We start from the raw sequence: 22,500 nt of genomic DNA on the forward strand, positions 1-22,500 counted from the left end.
GAGTTGCCAAATGACGAGCCCTTTCGCCCATCCTGATGGGCCATCCATCGTATTGGGACTTCTTTCCTTCACTGTGTTCACAACTGGAACTCTTCCCACTCTTCCCCGAATTTAACAACAGTAATTTGCAACTAAATTGAAAATGTATTGCAAACCATTAGAGAAGGTCAAAAGCAATCTAAAAATACCGTTTTAGTTTTGATACATGATCTGCAGAATCAATTGGACTTGGAGGCAGACATCGGGAAGATAATTCTGGGGCATCCAAAAGGAACCGCCAAACACTCTCCAAATTGCCAATTATAAAAGAATATGTCCAACCTCCATGCAATAGAGTTAGGGGAATTATTGAAGGGAAAAGATCACAGGAAGTTGAATGAATCATCTTGTGTTCAAGCAAGCAGTGAACAAAAAACAGCAGGTTCAGAACATGTTCATTCATTTCAATGAAAGGTTCTGCTCAGACACTCAGGGATGTAACTGCAGTTTAAATAATGGAACAAAAAACTTCTGGGGAACATTCAGAGAGTCTCATTTTCGGGTTTCGTATCAGAGACTGGGATCTCATATTCGACTGGATTTGATTTGGGCAGGAATTTCGAATTTATCCACAGTGCCGGAGATAACTCGCCGACGAGTATGCTTTGATGATGACACGGTGGTATCTTAGACATCCAGCGACTGATGCTAGAATATATATAAAATGTATTCCTGGTCCATGACCGAAGGAAGATTCACTGCTGCCAAATCAGCCTCATGGCAGAGGATTACACTGAGGGTTTATCATTGCCTTCCCAGTGGAGGTCACAGAAGCTGAATTCGGAATTTCTTCAGAGTGCCAGTGATAACTCGCCGATTCTTCATAAAGGGCACCTGGGATGTTTAATGTCCACTAACTAATGCTAGCACATGGGACACCTTGTTGAATGTCCATCTCGGAACAGCAAAAGTGATGCACAGTGGGATCGTTAACGTCCATCAGCAGGTACTAGGGAATGGAACACCCAGGCTAATGTCCACACCAAGAACAACATACACATTGATGCAGCATGCGAAACACCAGGAGGTTTATAGTTAGAAAAATCACAGGCGAGACAGCTCAGAGGCAAAAAATATATATATATATATATATATATATATATATATATATATATATATATATATATATATATATATATATATATATATATATATATCAACAATCCACACTTGGCAAGCATGACTGGTTTGCCAATAGTCATAATATGATTTGACGGAGACCTTCAGTCACACGTCAGGCATGGCCAACCAGTTCGTGAAAAAGTTGAGCCCAAACCGGATCCCACAAAATGGTTCCCCGTTGCACCCAAATTAAAGGTGGGAAGAAATGGGGCTGTTAAAAAAGTAGTAGTAGTGGTAGCAGTCGTAGTAGTTGTTGTAGTAGTAGTAGTAGTAGTAGTAGTAGTAGTAGTAGTAGTAGCAGTAGTAGTAGTAGTAATTGCAAATATCAATAAGATGTCCAACTTAGTGTGAATAAATTGAAAGGAGAAGTGTTACATACCTGGAGAACATATGCAGCAAGTTCAAAAGCTGTCTCGCTGTCCAACTCAAAACGGCCCTGCAGACAGTGAGATGTAAGAGCTGTTTTCCCAATATTGTAGTATCCTCCTTCTAAACAACCAACCAGAATATGGGGATGAGGGTAAGTATTTGACGTTTGATAAACTTCCAATCAGCAAAGGGCAGACAGCATCTGCAGCACCAACATCAGTGTGGGGGGGGGGGGGGGGACAGAGTGAAATGACTAATGTTTGCACATTCTGATTCACAACTGGATCCTGAGCCAATGGCTTTCACGTAAAGAAACATTCCTCTTTCCCTCCCTCACCCCTCCACTCAGAGCCAAACACTTAGTGGCACAGTCCAGTTCATTAAAACTCCTCGAGATGGTTCTCATGATGACCTCAAAGCAAGTTATTTCCTGCTTTAATTGCTCCAAAGCCATTTTGATATTAGCTTTTTAAATACTTTGAATAAGAATGGACTGATATATTCCTTTACTTTCTATACTTTTGTGTCACATGATTTGAAAAGATCACACAAGAACAGAAACAAAGAGATCACAAGACCAATGTCACTTCCAGAAGTTTGGACCATTGGAATGAACTGATGTACGGAGCATGAGCCAATCAATAATTTTGTGGATATTGGGGAGATTAGGGGGGGGGGGCAGAGTATAGATATATGGGAAGAACTCTGATGAGGTCATCATAAAAGGCCTAAATGGAGTGTGGGTTTTTATGAGTAGTCTGTCTATGCCTTAAGACCACTTAACCTCGGTGGAAAGTGAGAGCTAGAAAAGCCACTCCACAACGGCATTTCTCATAAAAGTGAGAAAAGAACAAAAAATACATAAAAACGCAATGGCAGATCTTTTATGGGGGGGGAATCCCATAGAGTGCCATAACAATCAATAATCCCCAGTAAAATGTTTCCATGGACAATGGCAAACAATTTACACAGAAAAAATACCAGCAATTCAGCTTGCACAAACAATTGGCATTTAGAGAGTCTTTGATACGCGAGACACGCAATGAATATGCTGCGGATAATGAGGATCAAATCGAAAATCCTGTATTGTGCAAGAAAAAAAAAAACTCCCATTTGTTGGACATGTCTGGCAAGGAATATAGATCGAAGCATTAAAAGTCTGCACTCACTCAACTTCACAATACACATCAATTGTGGAGAAGCTCACCTTGTTCCTTCACAATAACCCTCATATCCTTGTGCATATTTGCATAAGAAGCAGTTTTCTTTTTTTTATGAAAAAAGATATTAAAGTGCCAATAAGTGTAAATGAAACTTGCTGACGATTCTGGGCACCACTATTATGAAGATACCAACAACATATTCTAACTTCAAAAATAGCAGATCATTGACCTTGTCTATTACCACACACTTCACCCCCAGCACCACCACCACTTCCCTTACCTTCTTCCTTCTCCTAATCATCATCTCCCAATATTCTTTCCCTTCACCACCCATATTTCGCGAAAGAACACGTGATATCCTTGCATGTTACGATCACATAATCATCGTGGTTTGCCATTCATGGCCAAATATTCAATGCGTCCATCAGGACCATACTCTGTGCAGAGCGTTGGTGCTGCCTAAGCAGTCTCCTTGGCTATTGGACACAATCCTGGATGGGTCGCCACTCCGACACAGGAAACCAGCAAGCTGGCACTCATTTTGCCGACCTCGGAAGGATGACAGGCAGAGTCAACCCCACCTGGTATTAATTAAACAGCTAAGTGGGATTCAGAACTCCACAGACGCTGTACTACATATCAAGAACGATGACCTCCCTTTTCAGGGCCCACCTTTTAATTTTCAGTTGATCCCCTGGGATCTAACCACAGGCAAGGCAAACCTGGAATGGAAACTTCGCCCCATAAACAGTGAGAATGTGAAGGAAGATGGAAGGTGGTGGTGGGGGTTAGGGATAGGGAGGTATATGATTGTTGTGACATGTTTGCAGAGGATTTCTGCACGAAGTTAAACCCACATTGGAGTTGTAACCAACAACCTAGGAATGGTTGAAAAACAGGAGGATGTGTTCTAAACTTATTGGTAAAATAATGCAAAATATGGCTGGTGTTGGCTTCATGGTTTGTGTGGTGGGGTTGGGATCCTAGCATCCTGAGTTCAAATCCCACTTAGCTGTTGAATTAATACCAGTTGGGGTTGACTCTGCCTGTCATCCTTCTGAGATTGGCAAAATGAGTGCCTGCTTGCTGGTATACTGTGTCGGAGTGGTGACCCGTCCAGGATTGTACCCAATAGCCAAGGAGACTGCTTAGGCAGCACCAATGCTCTACACAGAGTATGGTCCCAAGGGATGGATGGATGGATCCTGGGATCCCAAGCCCACCACCCTAATCATTAAGCCAACACCAGCCATGTAGCCAAATATTGCTCGACTCACATGTCACTTGTGAACAGCTCCTGACTACATGAATTTGTTCATAATGTCGGAGCTGCTACCCAGAGAGCATCCAGATTCTGAGATAGAAAGTGATGTAATCTGATCTCAATGAATGTCCAAAAAAACCAGACAACTTGCTATTGACAGTTTTTGGCAGGAAGTTGTAATTTGTTCAGCGTGGCAGTGAGAACTCGCCTACTCAATGAAAAATACATGGTGGGATCTTTCATGACCCCATCCATCTGAGGGATGGCACACACACACACACACACACACACACACTGATGCCTTGCCCTGTGTGGGAAGCCCCAGGATGATCGCTTGAATCTAGGTCGGGATTCAAACCCAGGCTGGACAGCTCAGAGACGAGTGTGCATACATACATCTCCTTCCAGCCCATTTTACTTTCTACATTATATACATTTTATTTTACAGCTCATACAGAGATACAACATTAAATTCAAAGGTAATTTCTCGTTTTGAAAAATGAACTCGAAACACCATTCTTGGAAGAAATCTAGTCACGAGCTGTGAAACCTCTTTTATGGTAATATAACCCAGTAATAAAACACAGAGCTGCTATCTGGTGATGAAATATATATATATATATATATATATATATATATATATATATATATATATATATATATATATATATATATTCGCCACCGAGGTTTGGGATCCATGCAGGAATCATTGCATTGAAAAACGATAGAAAAGAACTGACTGATGGATGCAAGTACCACGTGCAAGAGAGAAATAAAGAGATGCACAAATTGGCGAAGGTTGTAATAAACGACGAATTTAAAAGGTTGACAAAACGACTACCAGTCTTGGAAGACTAATATTACTTCTCCATCAAAGGTGGAGTTCTCAAACATTTTGCAATGCCCCCCCAACCCCACCCTCAATAAACTTCAACAGAAAAGAAAGCTTGATGTGTCATTAAATCAGATGAACAGGTGGCGAGAGAAAATATGAGGAAGGAACTAACAGGGGTTACCTGGTTCTGCCTGGCTGGATGAACTTTTCCAGATGGTGGTTTCGGGATGTGTTGGACATTGAAAAGCTATGGAGTTGTTAACCTCATGGTGGTTATCTTTACCTGCAGGCCGGCGACAGCACTGCTCGACCCACACCCCAATATACACTTTATTGGCCTCAAAGCGGACGTCAAGGCCAACATGTGGGTGCTTAAAACCTTGCAGAGATTCTGAAGTACATACACCCAAATTTTGGAGCGTCAAGGTGCTATGGTTCAGCGATGAGAGAATAACGTACATATTCACAAACAATTGAAAATATTTATATGATTTGGGGTTTTATTTTGGACAATTGTTGGACAACTCTCAATTGGTATCTACATTCAAGCAGATTCAGTATTTGTTTTTTATGTGTGTAAGTGAATGAAAAGATCTCACTTCAGACATATCCAGAGGCAAACCGAACAAGTGTTCTCAGAGCTGTTTGGAAAAAAATTCAGGAAACTTTCAAAATTGAGAGCGAGAAATGATCTGTAGGCAATATTTTCAAATTGTCGCTAAAAACAGCCACCAGCGATCAAAACCGATTATTTCAGACTCACGCAACTCTTGACCTTTGCTACAAAGGCCAACAGCAAACAAACTTCAAACCTCAAGGCAAAACCTCACACTCCTGACAAATCTGACACTCTCACTCTGTCTCAAGGAAAAGACCGTCTGGAAAACTCCCCTCCTCCCTCCAATCCAATTTCTTAGCAATCCTCTTGAGGAAGTGAGGTCAATCAAACGCTAGGGTCTCACTATCAGCTGTGATCATTGTTGGGCAAACCAAGTTTCAAAGTTGGCCTCCAAAGCTGGCTGCCGACTGGACATCCTCCATCGTACAAAGTCCTTCTTTGCCACCCATGAACTCCGATCCACCGACAAGGCTTTCATCCACAGCTTGATGGAGTACTGCTCTCTGGGCTGGTACCCCTGTCTCATATCTTGTACAGCTTGATGCCATGGAAATCAAGGCCTTCAAGATCATTGGAATCTCCGACGCTAAAGCTGGGTCTGTGGGCTTATCGCTTTCACATCGCAGATAGGTCGGTGGTCTCTCTGTCTTCTACCACCTCCTTCATGGTCTTGTACTCTCTGTTATTGCCATGCTTTGTCCATCCCCCCTCCCACCCCCCAGGTTTCTGCTTTGGGCACACAGGCCACCATCATCCCCCTTCTGGTGAAACTCCCAAAACCAGAATCAATTCTCACCTCCACTCATTTGTTCCTCTTTTTTTCACACCTGTGGAATCAACTTTCACATTCCCTTCAATCTCGTCCTTCCCTCCAGGTCTTCAAGACATCTTTTCACCTACATCCAAAAGCATGATCTTTTCCACTCCCATTAACCCTCCCCAAGCCCATTTCTTTACAAGTTTCCATTTTTTCCTTCCTGAGTATCTTCTTCAACCCATCTCCTACCCTTGCCCTCATTCTTCTCCACATCCAATGTTTTTTCCAAGTCTTCCTCCATTTTGTCCCTCAACCCTGATGTTGGCATGCTCCCCCTCTCCTTCCACTGTTACTTTGTTCTGTTACATCCTGATCAATTCTACGTTCCAGTATCTCCTCCAAGTGCCTCGACATTATCCAAAAATAAATAAATAATTAACCTGTCTTTTGGCAAAATTTCCCCTGAATTGCATTTGCATGTTACGCTGAGAACAAATTCTCTGACAGTACACGTTATGCTTCAATTACAATGACACCTGCATTTTATGCTATCTTTACCTTTGAGGACCGACATTTATCGGTGCTTGAAGTCTGTTTTCAGAACATCATACATCGTCTTGCAGTACGAAGCTGCTCCAGAGAAAAAAATATTTTGGCTAAATCTCTAAATGATTGATATTGTTACAGCTGTGGAAATTCGCCTCACACCATAAAGGACCCTCAGGTGAGATATCTTCATAGGTACATGTGTGGTTAGCCCAAACCCGTTGTATAGAGGGAATTTATGTGATCCATCCAGGCTGCGACGCTTTGAGTTAGCCATTTTTTTCTTTTCTGTCGTTATTTTGAACCAACCACGTCTCAACCGCCATCACACAACGGCCACCTTAACCACCACCCCAGCCATAGTCACCAACTACAACCACGCTCCAACCCGCAGACAACAACCACAACGCCGACCCTCCATCACCTTCGCCTTTACCTTCACGAATTCATCCCACATCATCACTTCTACGGCCATTCCCGCACCACCTGTGAACACTGAACGTCGGGCTGTCTCAGGCCCGTTCGGCGATTGGTGCCAAACGCACCGAGCCGCGAGCGCGAATGGCGGCCTTTCCGAGGGGAAAAGTCGGATCAGAAATGCTTCATGCCCACTTCTCCTCCGTCCAATTGGCGAGCGCGGGGCGGTTTGGCCCCGCCTTCAAGCGTGTGTATGTGAAGTCCGTATATGCAAATTTTAGGATTAGGAGAGGTTCACGCCCATTTTTGCCCGACCAATGGCTGACCGGGGGGGGGCAGCGTGGCCCCGCCTCCAATCGCGTTCTGATCCTAAAATTTGCATATTGGCTGCTCCTGCCGCCTATAAAAAGGCGAGCGCAAGGCGAATTGAAAAAGCGAGTTGGGTTTTGGAGTTGCTTGGAGAGTGTCATCGAGAGGTTGCTCTTGGGGACAAGGAGCGTTGCATTGGTGGAGTTGAGAGGAGTGAGCGCGGTGGAACTGCGAGCAAGGGTGCTCGGGTCAGAGGCAAGAAGGACGGTGGTCGGCGACGAGGTTGCGGTGTGGGGGATCGCTCGTCTCGTCGCGGGACCCAAGCCAGCCAGCCACTCCCCTCCCCCAGGGCATCAACAATTCCCCCTTTCCCCCGCGCTGAGATAGTGCAAAAGGGGACCCCGTTCCCACCCCACCCCAAATGTCGTGCCAACGAAACCCGCCAAGGAGCACAGAGTCGGGGCACAGCGGCACGGCCACATTTGCGGCTTGCCGCCAACGTGTCACGAGGACGCGGGTAAGACCTCCCTGGTCTCGCGGACCTGGCCGCTCCTCCAGGTCACACGCACAGTTGGCCTACGGGCCTGTCTGCCTCCTTGTCTGTGAGGGTGGCTTCTTTCCTTTGCTTTTGTGTAAATGTGTGTTGGCGCCATCTGTGAATTAAAACTGTATAAGTGTTGCCGTGTGTGCACGTAGTCGGTTTTAGCTCTTACATCTGCTTTATGTGCATTTTGATGCTGTATGGCTGTATATACGTGCTTTCCGTGTGCTGCGGAATAAAATGCTTGCATGTTGAACTGTGCCCGTTTCGCTTCGTCTCCTTCCTTTTAATTGACTTTCCATCCTGCTTCACGTAAGGGGTTCGTAGCGGGTGCAAGATCCCGGTAATTAATCTGAACCGTCCAGGTCGACGATAACACCGCTCGGTTCTCCCGATAGTACGGAACGGGCCGCCCAAGCGGCACGTGTCCGGAGTCGACCTGCGGTGAGGTACGATCGCCCGGTCAACCATTTGCTCAGGTACTTAGGTCGATCGAATTTGGGGAGCAACCCTATCCTGCATGGGTGGGCAATTGGCACGGTCGTGGTGGGGTTAAACCCCCACCCGTGACTAGCTCCCGGCGTTGTTCCGAGAGGGTCACGACAGAATTGTCCGTCCGGTGGGCGACGTGCCACGATTCGAGTTATGCGGCCGTTCGCACGCCGGCGGGCGCGAATTCGCAACAATATATTCCACTCGATGAGATTCAGATCAGTCACTTATGGGTCTAAAGTTTTGAACTCCTCTGCTGTTGTGTCTGTTGGAACAGAAAGGTAAAATAAAACGTCCCATTTCTCCCCAGTGAGCTGGTGTGTGTTGGATTGGTGCAGTCAGTACTCTTTACACATTTGGAGCACGAAAAATAACTTTGCGACCACACTTCAAATTGATACTCTTCAACGTCTCCTTCCTCATTAGTAATTCATCAGATAACTGTTTTTCCAGATAATGGGATGACATCCTAACTGGTGAACAACTTTCCTTTTACATACTAGAAATACAATTTAAATCTTCTGGCAGCACAAAACTTCCACCGATCAAATGACATTTGGCACTTCCTACTATTTGTGATGAGACAGCAGAGGATGCTCGAGCCAAGGCAGGGGTGACATTGTATTACTCAGTTGCTTTCAACTGTCCTTCCAGTTTAAATAGGTTTCATTGAAAATAGGAAAAAAAAATCTCATGATTTATCAATGAGGACAGAATGGTTGGTCTCTAAGTGGCGTTTGGTTTTGCTTCATTTCACACTCGTCTGAGAAAGAACTTCAGTACAAACAACACACTCTTGTAAAAGATTGCGATCAGAACCAGCCAATGCTGGTGTAATGCTCCCAGACTCAGTGGTATACTAAGTGTTAGAGCGTCTGCTCCAAGTCTAGGTGGTTCAAACCCCGGCCAAGTCATACCAAAAACTAAATATGGTATGTGCTGCTTCCTTGCTTGGCGTTCAGCATTTAAAAGGGTAAGAGCATGGACAATCCCCATAGGTTGGCATCCATGGGGAGGAAGAAATTCCTCTGCAGCGTAATTGTTGTGGTGTCACTGGTACTCATAGTGTCTCAGGAAGTGATGGCATTTCCTCCAAACTGAGTGGCTGTGTTTGTCTCATCTAAGTCATGTCTTGTGTCTCGTATATCGGTTTGTATGTCCATGTATGTGAGACTTGTGAGTGGCAGCTTCACCACTTGCCTTAGATCCAGATTAAAGAAATAAAGAGAAGTGAATAGCAAGTCCAACGAGAGAGTTCATGGAACACGATACCCCACGCAATGTTCAAGTATGTACAGAATGGCCTTGCCGTTCAAGGGGGTTACGTTCTCAAAAATTTCCATGAACCGTAAATGCGTAAAGTTAGGGGAGTGATGGGGAAAATAGGGATAGGGACTTCAAGTTTAAAATTTGTCCAAACTGTATTACTGTACCCTTAATTAACATGTTTGTGCATTGTTTTGTGCGATTTGTTTTCATGAATAAAAGATTTCTTAAGAACATTGAATAAAGTATTATTTTCCTGTCTTAAAAACAAAAAATAACGTTTATTTGCTTGAGGTATTATTATTATTCTTATTCTGTATACAGCCTGTGGCTGCTTGTTGCATCATTGCTGTGAGTGTGGATGTACCGTTGATTCAGCACCCCCCGTTTCCAGGAAGGCACGTTCTCATTTTGCCAACCTCGGAAGGATGACAGGCTGAGACAACCCACCTGGTGTTATTTAACGGGAAGACATGGGTTCAAAATGAAGACCCTAACATCTTAAGCCAGGAAACTTAACCATTAAGACAACACCAGGCTTGTTTTCCTGTATTAAGAAAACAAAATAAAGCTTTTTTTCTTGAGTTATGAAGATCATGAAACACGTTTAATAATAATGATGATAAACTTGATCCAATAATGCGATGATGATGTTGATGCGAACCTTGCATCAATAAATTCATTGTGATAGAACAATTCCACGAAGGGGAAACCCACAAACAGCAACGCGCTCCTTCCTGTACTTTGATTTCAATGAAATAATGATTTTAAAGATTGTTTTAAAAATCCGGAAGTTCAGCAGGACTGAAGCAGTCTTCTACACCAACCACTCTTACACACTGTAATAAGACGACGTTGAGTCACAATTTAGGAGATGGAGGCTTTATCATCGAACATAGCATTAATCAGCATGCTACATAGCCATTATAGTGGCCTCTTTACCCGAAACACATGCCATACCCTTTAATGCTATATATCGATATACTTCATGGTTTTTGGAAGTATTATCAATGCAATGTTTTCTTCAGTCTTCAAGAACATCATTCAATTTAAATAAAGTTTAAAGAGGTTTAAAGAGGTTTAAAGGCAAATAAGTAAATTAATTCCTGGTTTTATCGCTGTTTTCCCACTGTCTACAACACCACCCTATCCAACAGGTTAATTTAGTTCTTCGTACCCGATGTTTGTGTCCTTTATAACATCCTTAAAAACAGTAAGTTTCCTGTTTGGAATGATTTTCAATTTTGTTTGATTGCCAGGCAGGCAGAGTAAAAAGATTATCTCACTCCTCTCTGCGCATGCATGATCAGGACAAATTCAGAGCCAAAGTACGGGAAAACAAAAGACGTCTTCATATCCATGTTCCTGTTTAAAATACAACATTCGATTTAAATAAGTTGCTCCTCAACCATAAAATGCAATCATAAACTGATAAAACAGACAGACGGACGGACAGACATGAACCAATTGCTTAACTCCGCATTTCACTTTGCATGCGCGTGGTAAAAAGGAAGGATCTTCTTCCCTGTTTTATTTGTTTTGGTGGAAAGGGGAGTAAAGAGGAAAGGAGGAATATTGTTGTGGTGTTTGTTGCTCTTGAAAGTAAAAGGGGTGCCTGGTTATGTGGGATTAATAATAACGACAAAGTCAGAATCAGTTCTTTCACGAATCACAGTAACACAATTGATTAATTTATAAGGAGCTCTACCAGTACAGTACGTTTATAAGACGTCCTCGTTGAGAAAGGTGGCATAAGATGCCCCTCTCCACTCCTCCCCCTTCTTATTTATCCCCAATTTTTGTTAATCTTGCTCAATTCCAGTAAATGATCAATGTCATCAATGTCCATACCAGGGGGTTCTTTAGCTCATGGCATAGCAGGGCATCTCAAAAGGAAAATGTGCAGTAGGTAGAACAAGAGTGAGAATTGCTTTGTAATACATGTCCCCTACTGATGTGATATTTTCTTAGTCAAAAAGGGCATAAGTCTGTGAAAAAGTGACGAAACGTAATGAAACTCAAACCTGTTCTGCAACTTATCATAATAAAGGCATGTAGCAAGTTTCAGTTGAATATATTAAAGGGTATGGGAAAAAAGGTTTGAGAAACCACAGGTGGGATGGACAGATGGACAGACAGAGCAAACCTACAGTCCCCCCACGTGAAACCAGTAAGGGACTAATAAAAAGATAAAGATTATGGGGAAGGGTGGGGGGTTAATCACGCACCCTGCCACATCTTTTCCAACAAGGGAAAACATAAGACATATGGTCCCACCTTTCATGAATTACATAATCGGAAATCTAATCTGGCATGGTCATTTCATTTCATGCCTGAAATTGTGAGAGAGATGTCAACTTTCTTATTAGTATTTTTTACGCCTCCATAGCCAAAGGCCGCAGACAATATTAAGTTTCAATTTTAAACCACTATTTATATTCAACATGTATACATGCCCACAGAAGTCTCATTCTCTGAATATTATGTTTTCAGAACAGTACACCTGCAGCATGCTCTTCAAAGTGTATGTGTGAGTGTCTTCGACTAATCCCCTATTTTGTTGGATTAGTCAATGTGATATCGATGTACAGTACAGGTATGGCTTAGGAAGTATTCGATGTCCAAAGCAATAAATACTAAGGAGGTAATCTGCTTAGTGCATCTGTCAGATAGCACATAGGCCACAGCTGAACCGGCCTCATGGACTGTTATGTACGAACCTTGGAGTTGATGAATGAGAGCTGACGTGTGCATAGATAATACTCAACAACGAGCAAGCCTTCATTTTCACATCTGTTTTGTTGGATTACTGGCACTCTCACATTTGTCTTATTTATCTTTCGGCATCACATACATTCATAATTTGACAAATCATTGCAGTTGGGCCTTTCAATGTGTGTTGGAATATATATATATATATATATATATATATATATATATATATATATATATATATATATATATATATATATATATATATATATATATATATATATATATATTTTAAGACAAAAGACAGTAGACACATCGGATCACTACATCGGATGGTTTGGACCTCATTCACCACAAAGGATGTAACAAAGACTGTGAGATTGCCACAATATGGGGGTCATAAGAGCAGGCTTTGTGACCTCATGATCATCAAAGTGATTTGCACTGCACAACCAGTATTCTTCACACAAAGCACTAAAGAACTATCCTCAGGCTGTTGAAAGCAAGATAAACTTAAGAGGTAAATAACAGGAGAAAAGATAACTGTGAGAAGACTGTCTTCCAGATATATAGAGGTTCAGGGGGCCATGGGGAGAGGGGGTGGGAGAAAGAGGGCAAGGGTTTATGAATGTGATGGAAATAAATCCTGTTTGAAAAAAGAGTGAAGGAGAAACATTTAGGCAATGATTTTGAATCTATAAAACTTTAAACAGACAGTACCGTTGCTATGATCATCCATGAACAAAATAAGGAAGTCATAATCCCATATTTATGTTGTGAAGCCATTTTAATATTTTTCTAATGCATATTCTGAGTTTATAACAATAAACCATAACCTCAGGGAGAATTACCTTAGACACACAGTGTTTAGCATTGAGGAAAAAGAGCTCCACGGTGGTATTTTCACGCAGGCAGGCCACGCTTTCGATGTAAAATCTGCAAGGCCGAACAAAATGCGACAAAATACTTCATAACCGTGCAATTATCTCTTGGCATAAAGTGCATACACAAAACGAGAAGTGCAGTTACGGGTTCACGATAAGACTCTCTTGGAGTCTCTTAACATATTGCTATTATTGCTATGACCATTCATTGGGTGGTTATTACACAGTGACCGAGATTAACCCCTGACACCGGCTGGTCTCAATGTACGATTAACTATCACACAAGTACAAGGTTTGTTTCTCACCTTCACTTGCAATTTTTGAAGCACAATTTTTCTTTTGACAATTTTCTTTTGACAATCACGATGACAATTTTCTGCCACTTTTCATGAACTTAGCATTATATCATTACATGCAACACACGTGCCATTTATCTGTGCTACTTACTGCATGTTTCAAGACCTATATGTTGAAATGCATATGGTTGTCATTATTCAGTGCACGTCTGACAGGTTGGTGCATAGGTGGCGCATTTAACTTTGACCTGTCTACAGTCTGGGTTTGTTTCCCGACCGGACCATAAACTGTCAGATTGGAGCATTGCCGGCAGGGCCTTGCATCGCCGTCAGTTCGATGGATGTTTAAGCGGGTGTCCCGTCTGCTGGCATTTGTGGGTGAACGTTGAAGAGATTGCGGAAATCTTTTGCGAGGAGTAGGCAGGATACTGCCCACACCTTGAACAAAGTACAAATTCCTGCCACCTTCCCTTGAATGTAGACTGAAGGTGGCTGGTTCATGAAGTACTTGGGCCAAAATGTCACCCTTGACCAACCCCACAAGAAGGTGGGAATAATTGGGGCTGTTGAAAAAGAAGAGGTGGTAGTAGTAGTAGTAGTTTCACAATTCAATATCACTTCATTTTTTGACAAGCAAGGCCACATGCATTGTGGGAGTTGTTGTGAGTGCTGTATAACAGCAGTCGGCGCTATTATACACTCAACAGAAGCAGTCCAGCAGAGCTACACAAAGTCATTCATATTCACAGATGTTAGTCTGCACTATTATTATAACAGTCTGCATCAAGCTTTTCAAACATTGAGTTAGAGCAGGGCCATTAGTGATTTTTTAAACATTAAACTTTTGGTAAAGTAACCACGTTTTTACTGGTACTTAAGCAGCCCCAAAATCCCTCCATTCATTTGTCAAATGAATTATGGATGCACACAGCAGATGGCACTTCCACAGACTCTGCAATATTCAAATGCAAGTGTTTATTTTTGTCTTGATCTCTCAGTTATATTTTTCCATCAGCTCCCCCCCTAAAAGCTGGTGTTCATTTGAGATACATGTTTACTAATAGAGGGTAACAGGTTAACTCCGACTGTTGACCTCCACCTCCTCCCACCCTAAACTAAAAATGAAGTCACAGTTCGGCATCAAGGTCTTTTCAAAGAAACGTTCAGTTCAGTTTGCTATTTTAACACCCTCAATGGGTCGGATTAAATTTACGAGGTGCACATGATGATGAAAACTAGCAGAAAATTTCTGGCCGTGTAAAATGTCTCCTCATTCCAATTGGACCGTCAAATCAATGAAGGCTACAGCACTGACCAGCAAAGGAGCCCCCCTCCCACCCCAGTGAAAGACAACGAATTCCACAATGCGTTATGAAATCCCCCCCCTCTGCTACCACCCACTCATCCTCCTCCTCCTCCTTCTCTAACCTGCTCTACCCCACACGCTACACCTCCCTGTGAATATCGCTGAAGGAAGCCTGCTCCTCCAACGTGACATTTGACCCACAGGGCTTACTTGACAGTGAAGTGCAAGACGATGGGACGTGACTTCTTTGGGAAATCGTGCTCCAGGACCCTGCGATCCAACTGAAGCCAAGTGTAGAATCCCCTGGAGGTGAGAGAACAACGAACACGAGGCAGCTGCAGACATGTCTGTTCTTTACAGGAGAACAAAAGAAAGCATGAAGGCCCGAGCACGCAAACGATTTGAGCATTTAACCCCCGGCCAGCTCTCCATTGGTATTGGGGCGTGAGCCCCCCAAAGCCATTTTTTGCTCGAAATGATGTCTGCATGTTCTCCATCATACGAATCGCCTCAATAATGGAAGCAATTTTTTGCTGCGTTGCGTGGTGATAATCTTTCTTTCATTTTGTCTCGCTTTCGTTCATGAATATTGGAGCATTTTTCACCTAAGCACTGCATCTGCAGTCTTATCCCACAAAAACTGTTGTCGTTTTACAGTCTTCATGATCGAATCGAGATTCTCGGTATTCCCACACAGCAACCACACTGCAAAGCCAGTTCACTCATTACGGTTCACTCTTAATCCCTTCCCATGGTATAGGTCTTACTGAATGACGAAGGGCCTTACCTTTCTCCCGTACCTTCTTCTTCTTCTTCTTGCGTATGGCAGCTTGGCTGCTGAGTAGCTATCATTTTGTCGGGGCCCCCCTATGCTGCTGATGCTGTGCCCCTATACCAGTACACGGATACTCATTTTGCCGACCTCAGAAAGATGACAGGCTGAGTCAACCCCACCTGCTGTTAATTGAGCAGCCAACAGGGCTCAAACTCAGGACCCTAAGATCCCAAGGCAGCCACCCTAACCCACCAAGCCAACACCAGGATTTCTCGAATATCTTCAACTGTAAATCCAAAGATTAATTAAAGCTGTTAGTCAAAGCATTATAATGCGTTCTATGGTATTTCCGTTAATCATACAAAGCTTTGGACAAATTACATTTCACAACAACAGCTCGTTTTCTGCATGAAAAGAGGAATACGATGCAAAATGAAGAGGAACAAGGAATGATATTTTTGGTTCGACTTCAAATAAAGCTCATAATTGCCTGACTAAAGGAATACGAACACATTCTCACACCGCTCCTTGATGATAATGCAACCGAACAATGCCCCGGGTGAGGTTTTTCATCAAATCCTAATTTCACCACCCCCACCCTTCTGCCTTCTTAAAATTCCAATCACATTCTCCATGGAGGAACTCATAACTTGTGTGCTCGGTGTAATTTGTAAAATAAATTGATCAAACCATTGCTCTCCTGCCTTCATGAAGAATTAGCATGCATTTTGCCCCCATTTTGTTTTGCTGTTGGAAACACTGTTACACCATTGATCGAGGGGGTTAAACGACAATGAGAGGCAATTTCTTGCATGGAATGTATCGGTGATTCTGAAGCGTTGCATGACTCTGACCACCATGTACAAATGTCCGTGCGCTTTCAATGTCGTCGTTAGGCAATGCAGGCAATTAATTCCGACGTGAACGAAACGGCAAGGCACTCGAGAGCAGTGGCAGTGGCAGATAAATGTGGGAAGAAAAAGCATGGATATAAATAACGTACATAGGAATGTTTTAGGATCGACCGTATAAAATGGTTTTGGCATCGAGGTGAGGGTGGCTGGCTTGGTAACTTATCGTCCTGAGTTTGAGCCCTGTTGGCTGCTTAATTAATATCAGGTGGGGTTGACGCTGCCTGTCATCCTTCCGAGGTCGCCAAAATGAGTGCCGGTTTGTTGGTATCATGTGTCGGAGTGGTGACCCGTCCAGGATTGTGCCCAATCGCCAAGGAGACCGCTGGGGCAGCACCAACACTGTGCACAGAGTATGGGGCTACTGGATGGATGGATATAAAATGGTGGTGGCTTAGTGGTGAGGGTAGCTGGCTTGGGATATTGGGGTCCTGAGTTCGAGCCCTGTTGGCTGCTCAATTAACACCAGGTGGGATTGACGAAATGAGTATCAGCGTACTGGTCCATTGGTTGAATTGGCACTGTTACATGCCTGTAGAGAACTACAGTGCGGTAATCTTCATCCTCATGAAGCAGCACTTATATAGAAGGAAGGAAGGGAAATGGTGACCTAGTGGGATGTGGAATGCAATGATATACAAGAAGAATCAAACGGTGAAGCTAATATTCCACGACTCACGTCTCATCCACGAACGCCAGGCCAAAGAACTCCTTCTCTTTCAGGTTGAAGTGAGATGCTACCATGTCCAAAAGCTCCTTTGCCAGCAGCTTGGGCTATGGGAAGCAGGAATGACAAAAGCGATGGATGTTAGCAAACAGAAGCAAAACTTGTACAATGGACTTCCAGGCTTTCAAGGCGAGTGCTCAAAAATTAGTGAATAATTTGTAACGCTGTATTGTATTTTATCATTCTATCATTTAATGCTATCATGGGGCATAGCCATTGAAAATGTGGAAAAACAATGTCATTGGCTCTTCTCATTTCATTGAGTAGGTTGGCTATAAGATAAGCACGTCATAAACAGGTGGGTAGAACTTTCAAAGTATGTAGTCCAGAGAAGCACTTCCATATCCTTTCCACCATCCCACACCATCTCCTTTTGTCCCTCATGCAGTGTCGCTAGTCTTCCATTTCTCCTTTAAGGAAACCAAATCTCTTTTGGCACAATATGCAGGGATATATCTCTATCATTTATTTTTGGTGGACTCTTTGGCTTTCCCATATGAACATTGAGCTCATGATGTTGGGATTGGGTGTTCATAAGGAGGTTCTAGGAATGGGTTATTAGTTGGCACCCTGGAGCGCAAGTTTTGCTCATTATAGACTTGCATGTAGGCTTGTTACATGCCTTTAGTTTAAGTAATGTGACATTGTTTCAGAGTATAATACAAAAGTTTGCTACATTATATACAATTATGGATCTTACAGGAATTGAGCATTGAGGTGTCACCAGATTTTAATAATGTGAGTTCCATTGCAAGGAACTTCAATGCTGGAGGAGGCCATTAGGCCCATCAAAGCTTGTGCTATTATTACCAACTTATGGTTGTTTGTCAGTGGTCGATTCCTTTGTAAATGCTGAGCGTCAAGCAAGGAAGCAGCACATAACAACCTACTATATTAAATAAGTCAATTCTATGTATGTATGTATGTATGTATGTATGTATGTATGTATGTATGTACGTACATCTGGAAATCATAGAAAAAAAAAACATGGCTAGCCTGATCTCCATCAAAGTTTGCATACGTGTTGGGAGTACTGAGGGTCAGGTTATGGTCACACGGAAAAAAAATCCTGTGAGGGAGCTGACTTGCCAATGTTCCTGAAGGGAGCAGGTGTTTCTGGTTTTTAATATCTTTGGTATGACCTGAAGAGGGTTTCAACCACCGAAATCCCAGACTTAGAGTGTGTACTCTGACAATTATACCCAACGAGTCTGGTAATCTGAAGAAGGTGCCAGCTCCAAGTAAATACCGAAATGCATGGTACACATCTATATCGATATAGATATACACATCTATATCGAAGGTATGCTTTTATCATTGACTTAATTTAAGCACATACATGAATCCCTTGAAAATGATCCCAGGTCAAGACAGCTTGCAGATGCAACCGACCCACAAACAGTTACCCAGAGCAAGACATTACTCAAGGAGGATCACGATGATAAGGTCGCCAGAATGTTCAGAAAAGTTTGAATTTCTAAAGGCAGTGTTTTCCCCATCATACATAAACACTTGGACATGTTTAAAGTCTCAGAAAGTAGGTCTCCTAAAACCCCACCAATCATTATTGACAGAAGTGGCTTGCATCACATCATGAACTGGAACGGCACTCGATAGAGGGCATACTTTGTCCAGACTGAACAGTTTACGTTCCGTATCCCACTGATAGGCTGGATCTGCATCCATACCTTAACTAAAATCTAATTGGCTTGTTCTTGTCACCGAACCAACTCATACACCAAGTTTGGTCAAAAATCCTTCCACAACTTTTTGAAATATCACACTATACATCGTTTTGGCCCCATCTCTCAATGGTGAAGAATCACTTAAAAATTTCAGCATCCGGATCTGGATCTTCACCAAAATTGGATGACTTTGTCGTTGTCGACACACCCAGCCTCTCCACCAAATGCCATTTGAATCCATCCACAACTTTCAACTCCAATCCCCCCTCACTCCCCCAGTATAACCCAGAACGAGCCCCCAGTGATGATTGTCTGTCTTGACATTTCAAGTCCTATCTCCGTGATCGCCAATTCACCGGAACCGAGAAATTGAAAGAGGTAGAGGAAAAAAAAAAACTGAAACGAGGCTGAAGAAGCAATTTGAAAAGTTATATTTTATTGTCATTGACAGTCTGAAGGACAAATGGAAGAAGTGCATCAAACTCACAGGACACCATATTAAAAAATAAACACTTCGAGCAATTGTTTTTGGATTTTTCCAAGTATCTTGTTTCTCGTACCTGTTTTCCAGCACCACTCGTACCACATCCCACCATGTTGATTTGTCGCATGCCTATACATTTTTTTAAAATTCATATGAATATACACTGATGTCTCGGAATCTCCTTGTCCAACCACCTATGATTATATGTACATTAACCCCCACCCCCCCCCAAGAGGTTGCTCACAGTACAATAAAATAATAATTAAACACATGTTGACAAAATCGGTAATAAATAATTATTTTCCAGAAATTAATGGAAGAGTTTGATAAAACAAAGCAATGAAAAAAAACCCCCCAAAAATATAAAAAACCGGTTTTCTCATAAAATGGACGACATTGATCAAATGTCCTTCCAGTGTTTCGAAACCTCATAATGATGTTTCTGATGGGGTCTTAGAAGTAATTGTGTGCACCTGGAGAGCAGGATCTCTGTTGTGATGAGGACTGTGTGGCGAATACAATGACGACAATAGTAATGACTGATAATGATGATACCAATTTATTACCAGCCACAATTTTCATGCATCATCATGACCTTTCGCTCATGAAGACGTGTCTATGATGTCACTGGCCCAATAAACACACCATGGTGGGTGATAGGCATTGTTATCAGGGCATCGTACGTCTCTTTGTACAGACAGCAAGTGATGGAAGTGCTATGGGCCATAAAATTCATCATCACCTTCCGTGTTTATCACAGCATCTGCTTTGCACACATCAATCCCAATCATCCCGTACTCCCAGAATCCTTCTGGCTGAATCAAAGCCTCCGTAATTGGATACATCCCAAAAGACAGACACACATCATAAGGCGAGCATTAGCATTAACCTCACAGGGTTACTGTGGGTGATTGCATAATTATTAATAATCATTTAAGATTGTGTAATTATGAACTAGCCACATGTAAAAAGCTGCCTTGTTGTGGTGGAATAAGAATGATGATGAAACAATTCCATTTTTAACAGCCACAATTATTCCCACGTTCTTTAAGTGTTGGTCGGGGGAGGTTTTTTTGTGGGCCAAGTCTTTTACGAACCGGCTGGCCAGGCCTGATGTTAGACTAAGTAGTTAAAGCAGGAATTTTGGAATTTGGCCATGGTGCCAGCGATAGCTCACCTACTATTCATGATGGGGATTGTGCCCAATAGCCCAGGAGACTGTTTCGGCAGCACCGACTCTCTGTACAGAGTATGGTCCCAACGGATGGATGGATTGATGGATTGATCAACTAATGCTGGCAAATGAGACGATAGTTTAAAGTCCAATGGAGGGGTGGCACACAGATTGATGAATCACCCTGCCTGTGATACAAAGGGATGACAGTTTATAACCAGGTTGGGATTCTAACTTACGCTAGACAGCTTAGAGACGTACCTCCAGGGAAGCAGCTGTGAACCTTTTTCAGTCGACATGTACCCCTTGGTCCCAATGAGCAGAGGCATCACGTATCCCCTCTCAATGGTGACTCAATCATTCTTATACAATACTATACCAGCAGAGGTACCTGCATCTTGTGCAGATGGATGTGCAAGATGATTCCAATGGTTCCAAAGCAATATGATGGCATTACTACTGGTGGGTCCGATTCTATCGATGGACAGACAGAAACAGAAAATACATCATATATACATTCATCCATTGGGACCATACTCAATGCAGAGTGTTGGTGCTTCCGAAGTCGTCTCCATGGCTATTGGGCACAATCCTGGATAGGTCGCCACTCTGACACAGGATACCAGCAATCTGGCAATCAGTTTGCCAACCTCAGAAAGATGACAGGCAGAATCAACACCACCTGGTATTAATTCAACAGCCGAGTGGGATTTGAACTCAGGATCCTAGGATCCCAAGCCCATCACCCTAACCTTTAAGGCAACACCAGGCAGAATATGTGTGTGTGTATATATATATATATATATATATATATATATATATATATATATATATATATATATATATATATATATATATATATATATATATATATATATATATATATATATATACATACTGTATAGAATATGTGTAGAAACAGCTTCTCTTTCGCTGCCTCAAATCTAAAGTATCTCAAGTACCTGCTGATAAGACATCACGTCGTACCCCCGGTTGAGAACTACTGCTTTCGGGTGTATTTCATCCTGCCAGCCCAATTATAATGAAACACCAATAGTCCGATATTTTTTGGCACTCTATTAAACCCACAGCATGTGTGCATCTTGAAGAAGACCAAAGGGATTCAATCCCTGTTCCCATGCTCTGCTGCATTGTATAGCCATTGTGTAACAAATTAAGTCATCACAACAACAGTATATTTTTTAATATCCTTTTTTGGGAAGTTAAGTGATTACTTAAGAGACCAAATACAACATTGGAGTTATTATTGTAGCCTCTGCTTCCTTGACTTTCCTTGTGCCATCAATAAAATCGGATTCATATTTTCATTATCAAAGTAATTTCCATTGAAGTTTGCTGTGTAGTCATTTCTGCCACAATGTATTAATTTTGTCATGATAAACAAAATTGTGCAATCTTTCATGCATCTTTACTCTCAGGATAATAGTCATAAATCAATGGTTGTGTTGTGAAGAATGTAGATGGCTTTGTACACGAATTGATATCAAGATAGCAAATGTGAAGAAGGATCCATTTGCTTCTCATGTGATGCAAAACTTTGTTGATTGTGTCAGGATAATACATTGTGTTTAGTTTGAGAATAAGCTTTTCATTGAGCCATAGTAATAAATAATCAATTACTCAAATGTACTACCAACTTGACAGAGGGTTGGTGCTGTCTGAGCAGTTCCTGGGGTACGCTGAGTGGTTTGTCGCTGCCTTCCCAACAGTTAGTCATGGCAGGAATTTGTAATTTTGCCAGAGTGCCGGGGATAACTTCAGGAAAGCCACTGGAGGATCATTGAGT

At 42.4% G+C, this 22,500-nt stretch overlaps 1 protein-coding gene across 7 annotated transcripts in view; it reads right to left on the minus strand.

The window, feature by feature from the left end:
* LOC147020373 (FERM domain-containing protein 4A-like) overlaps window positions 1-22,500 on the minus strand; it is a 327,216-nt gene that overhangs the window by 100,079 nt on the left and 204,637 nt on the right. For all 7 annotated transcript variants that reach the window (XM_085895688.1, XM_085895684.1, XM_085895687.1 and 4 more), the window contains exons 3-6: window positions 17,303-17,397; window positions 15,148-15,240; window positions 13,303-13,387; window positions 1,541-1,597 (exon numbers count right to left, since the gene is read on the minus strand). In XM_085895688.1, coding sequence (XP_085751814.1) covers window positions 1,541-1,597; window positions 13,303-13,387; window positions 15,148-15,240; window positions 17,303-17,397 — 330 coding nt within the window. The remainder of the gene's footprint in view (window positions 1-1,540; window positions 1,598-13,302; window positions 13,388-15,147; window positions 15,241-17,302; window positions 17,398-22,500) is intronic.

This window comes from Eptatretus burgeri, chromosome 9 (assembly GCF_056783735.1).
Source record: "Eptatretus burgeri isolate ZD-2024b chromosome 9, Ebu_testis_v1, whole genome shotgun sequence".
NCBI classification, from domain to species: Eukaryota; Metazoa; Chordata; class Myxini; order Myxiniformes; family Myxinidae; genus Eptatretus; species Eptatretus burgeri.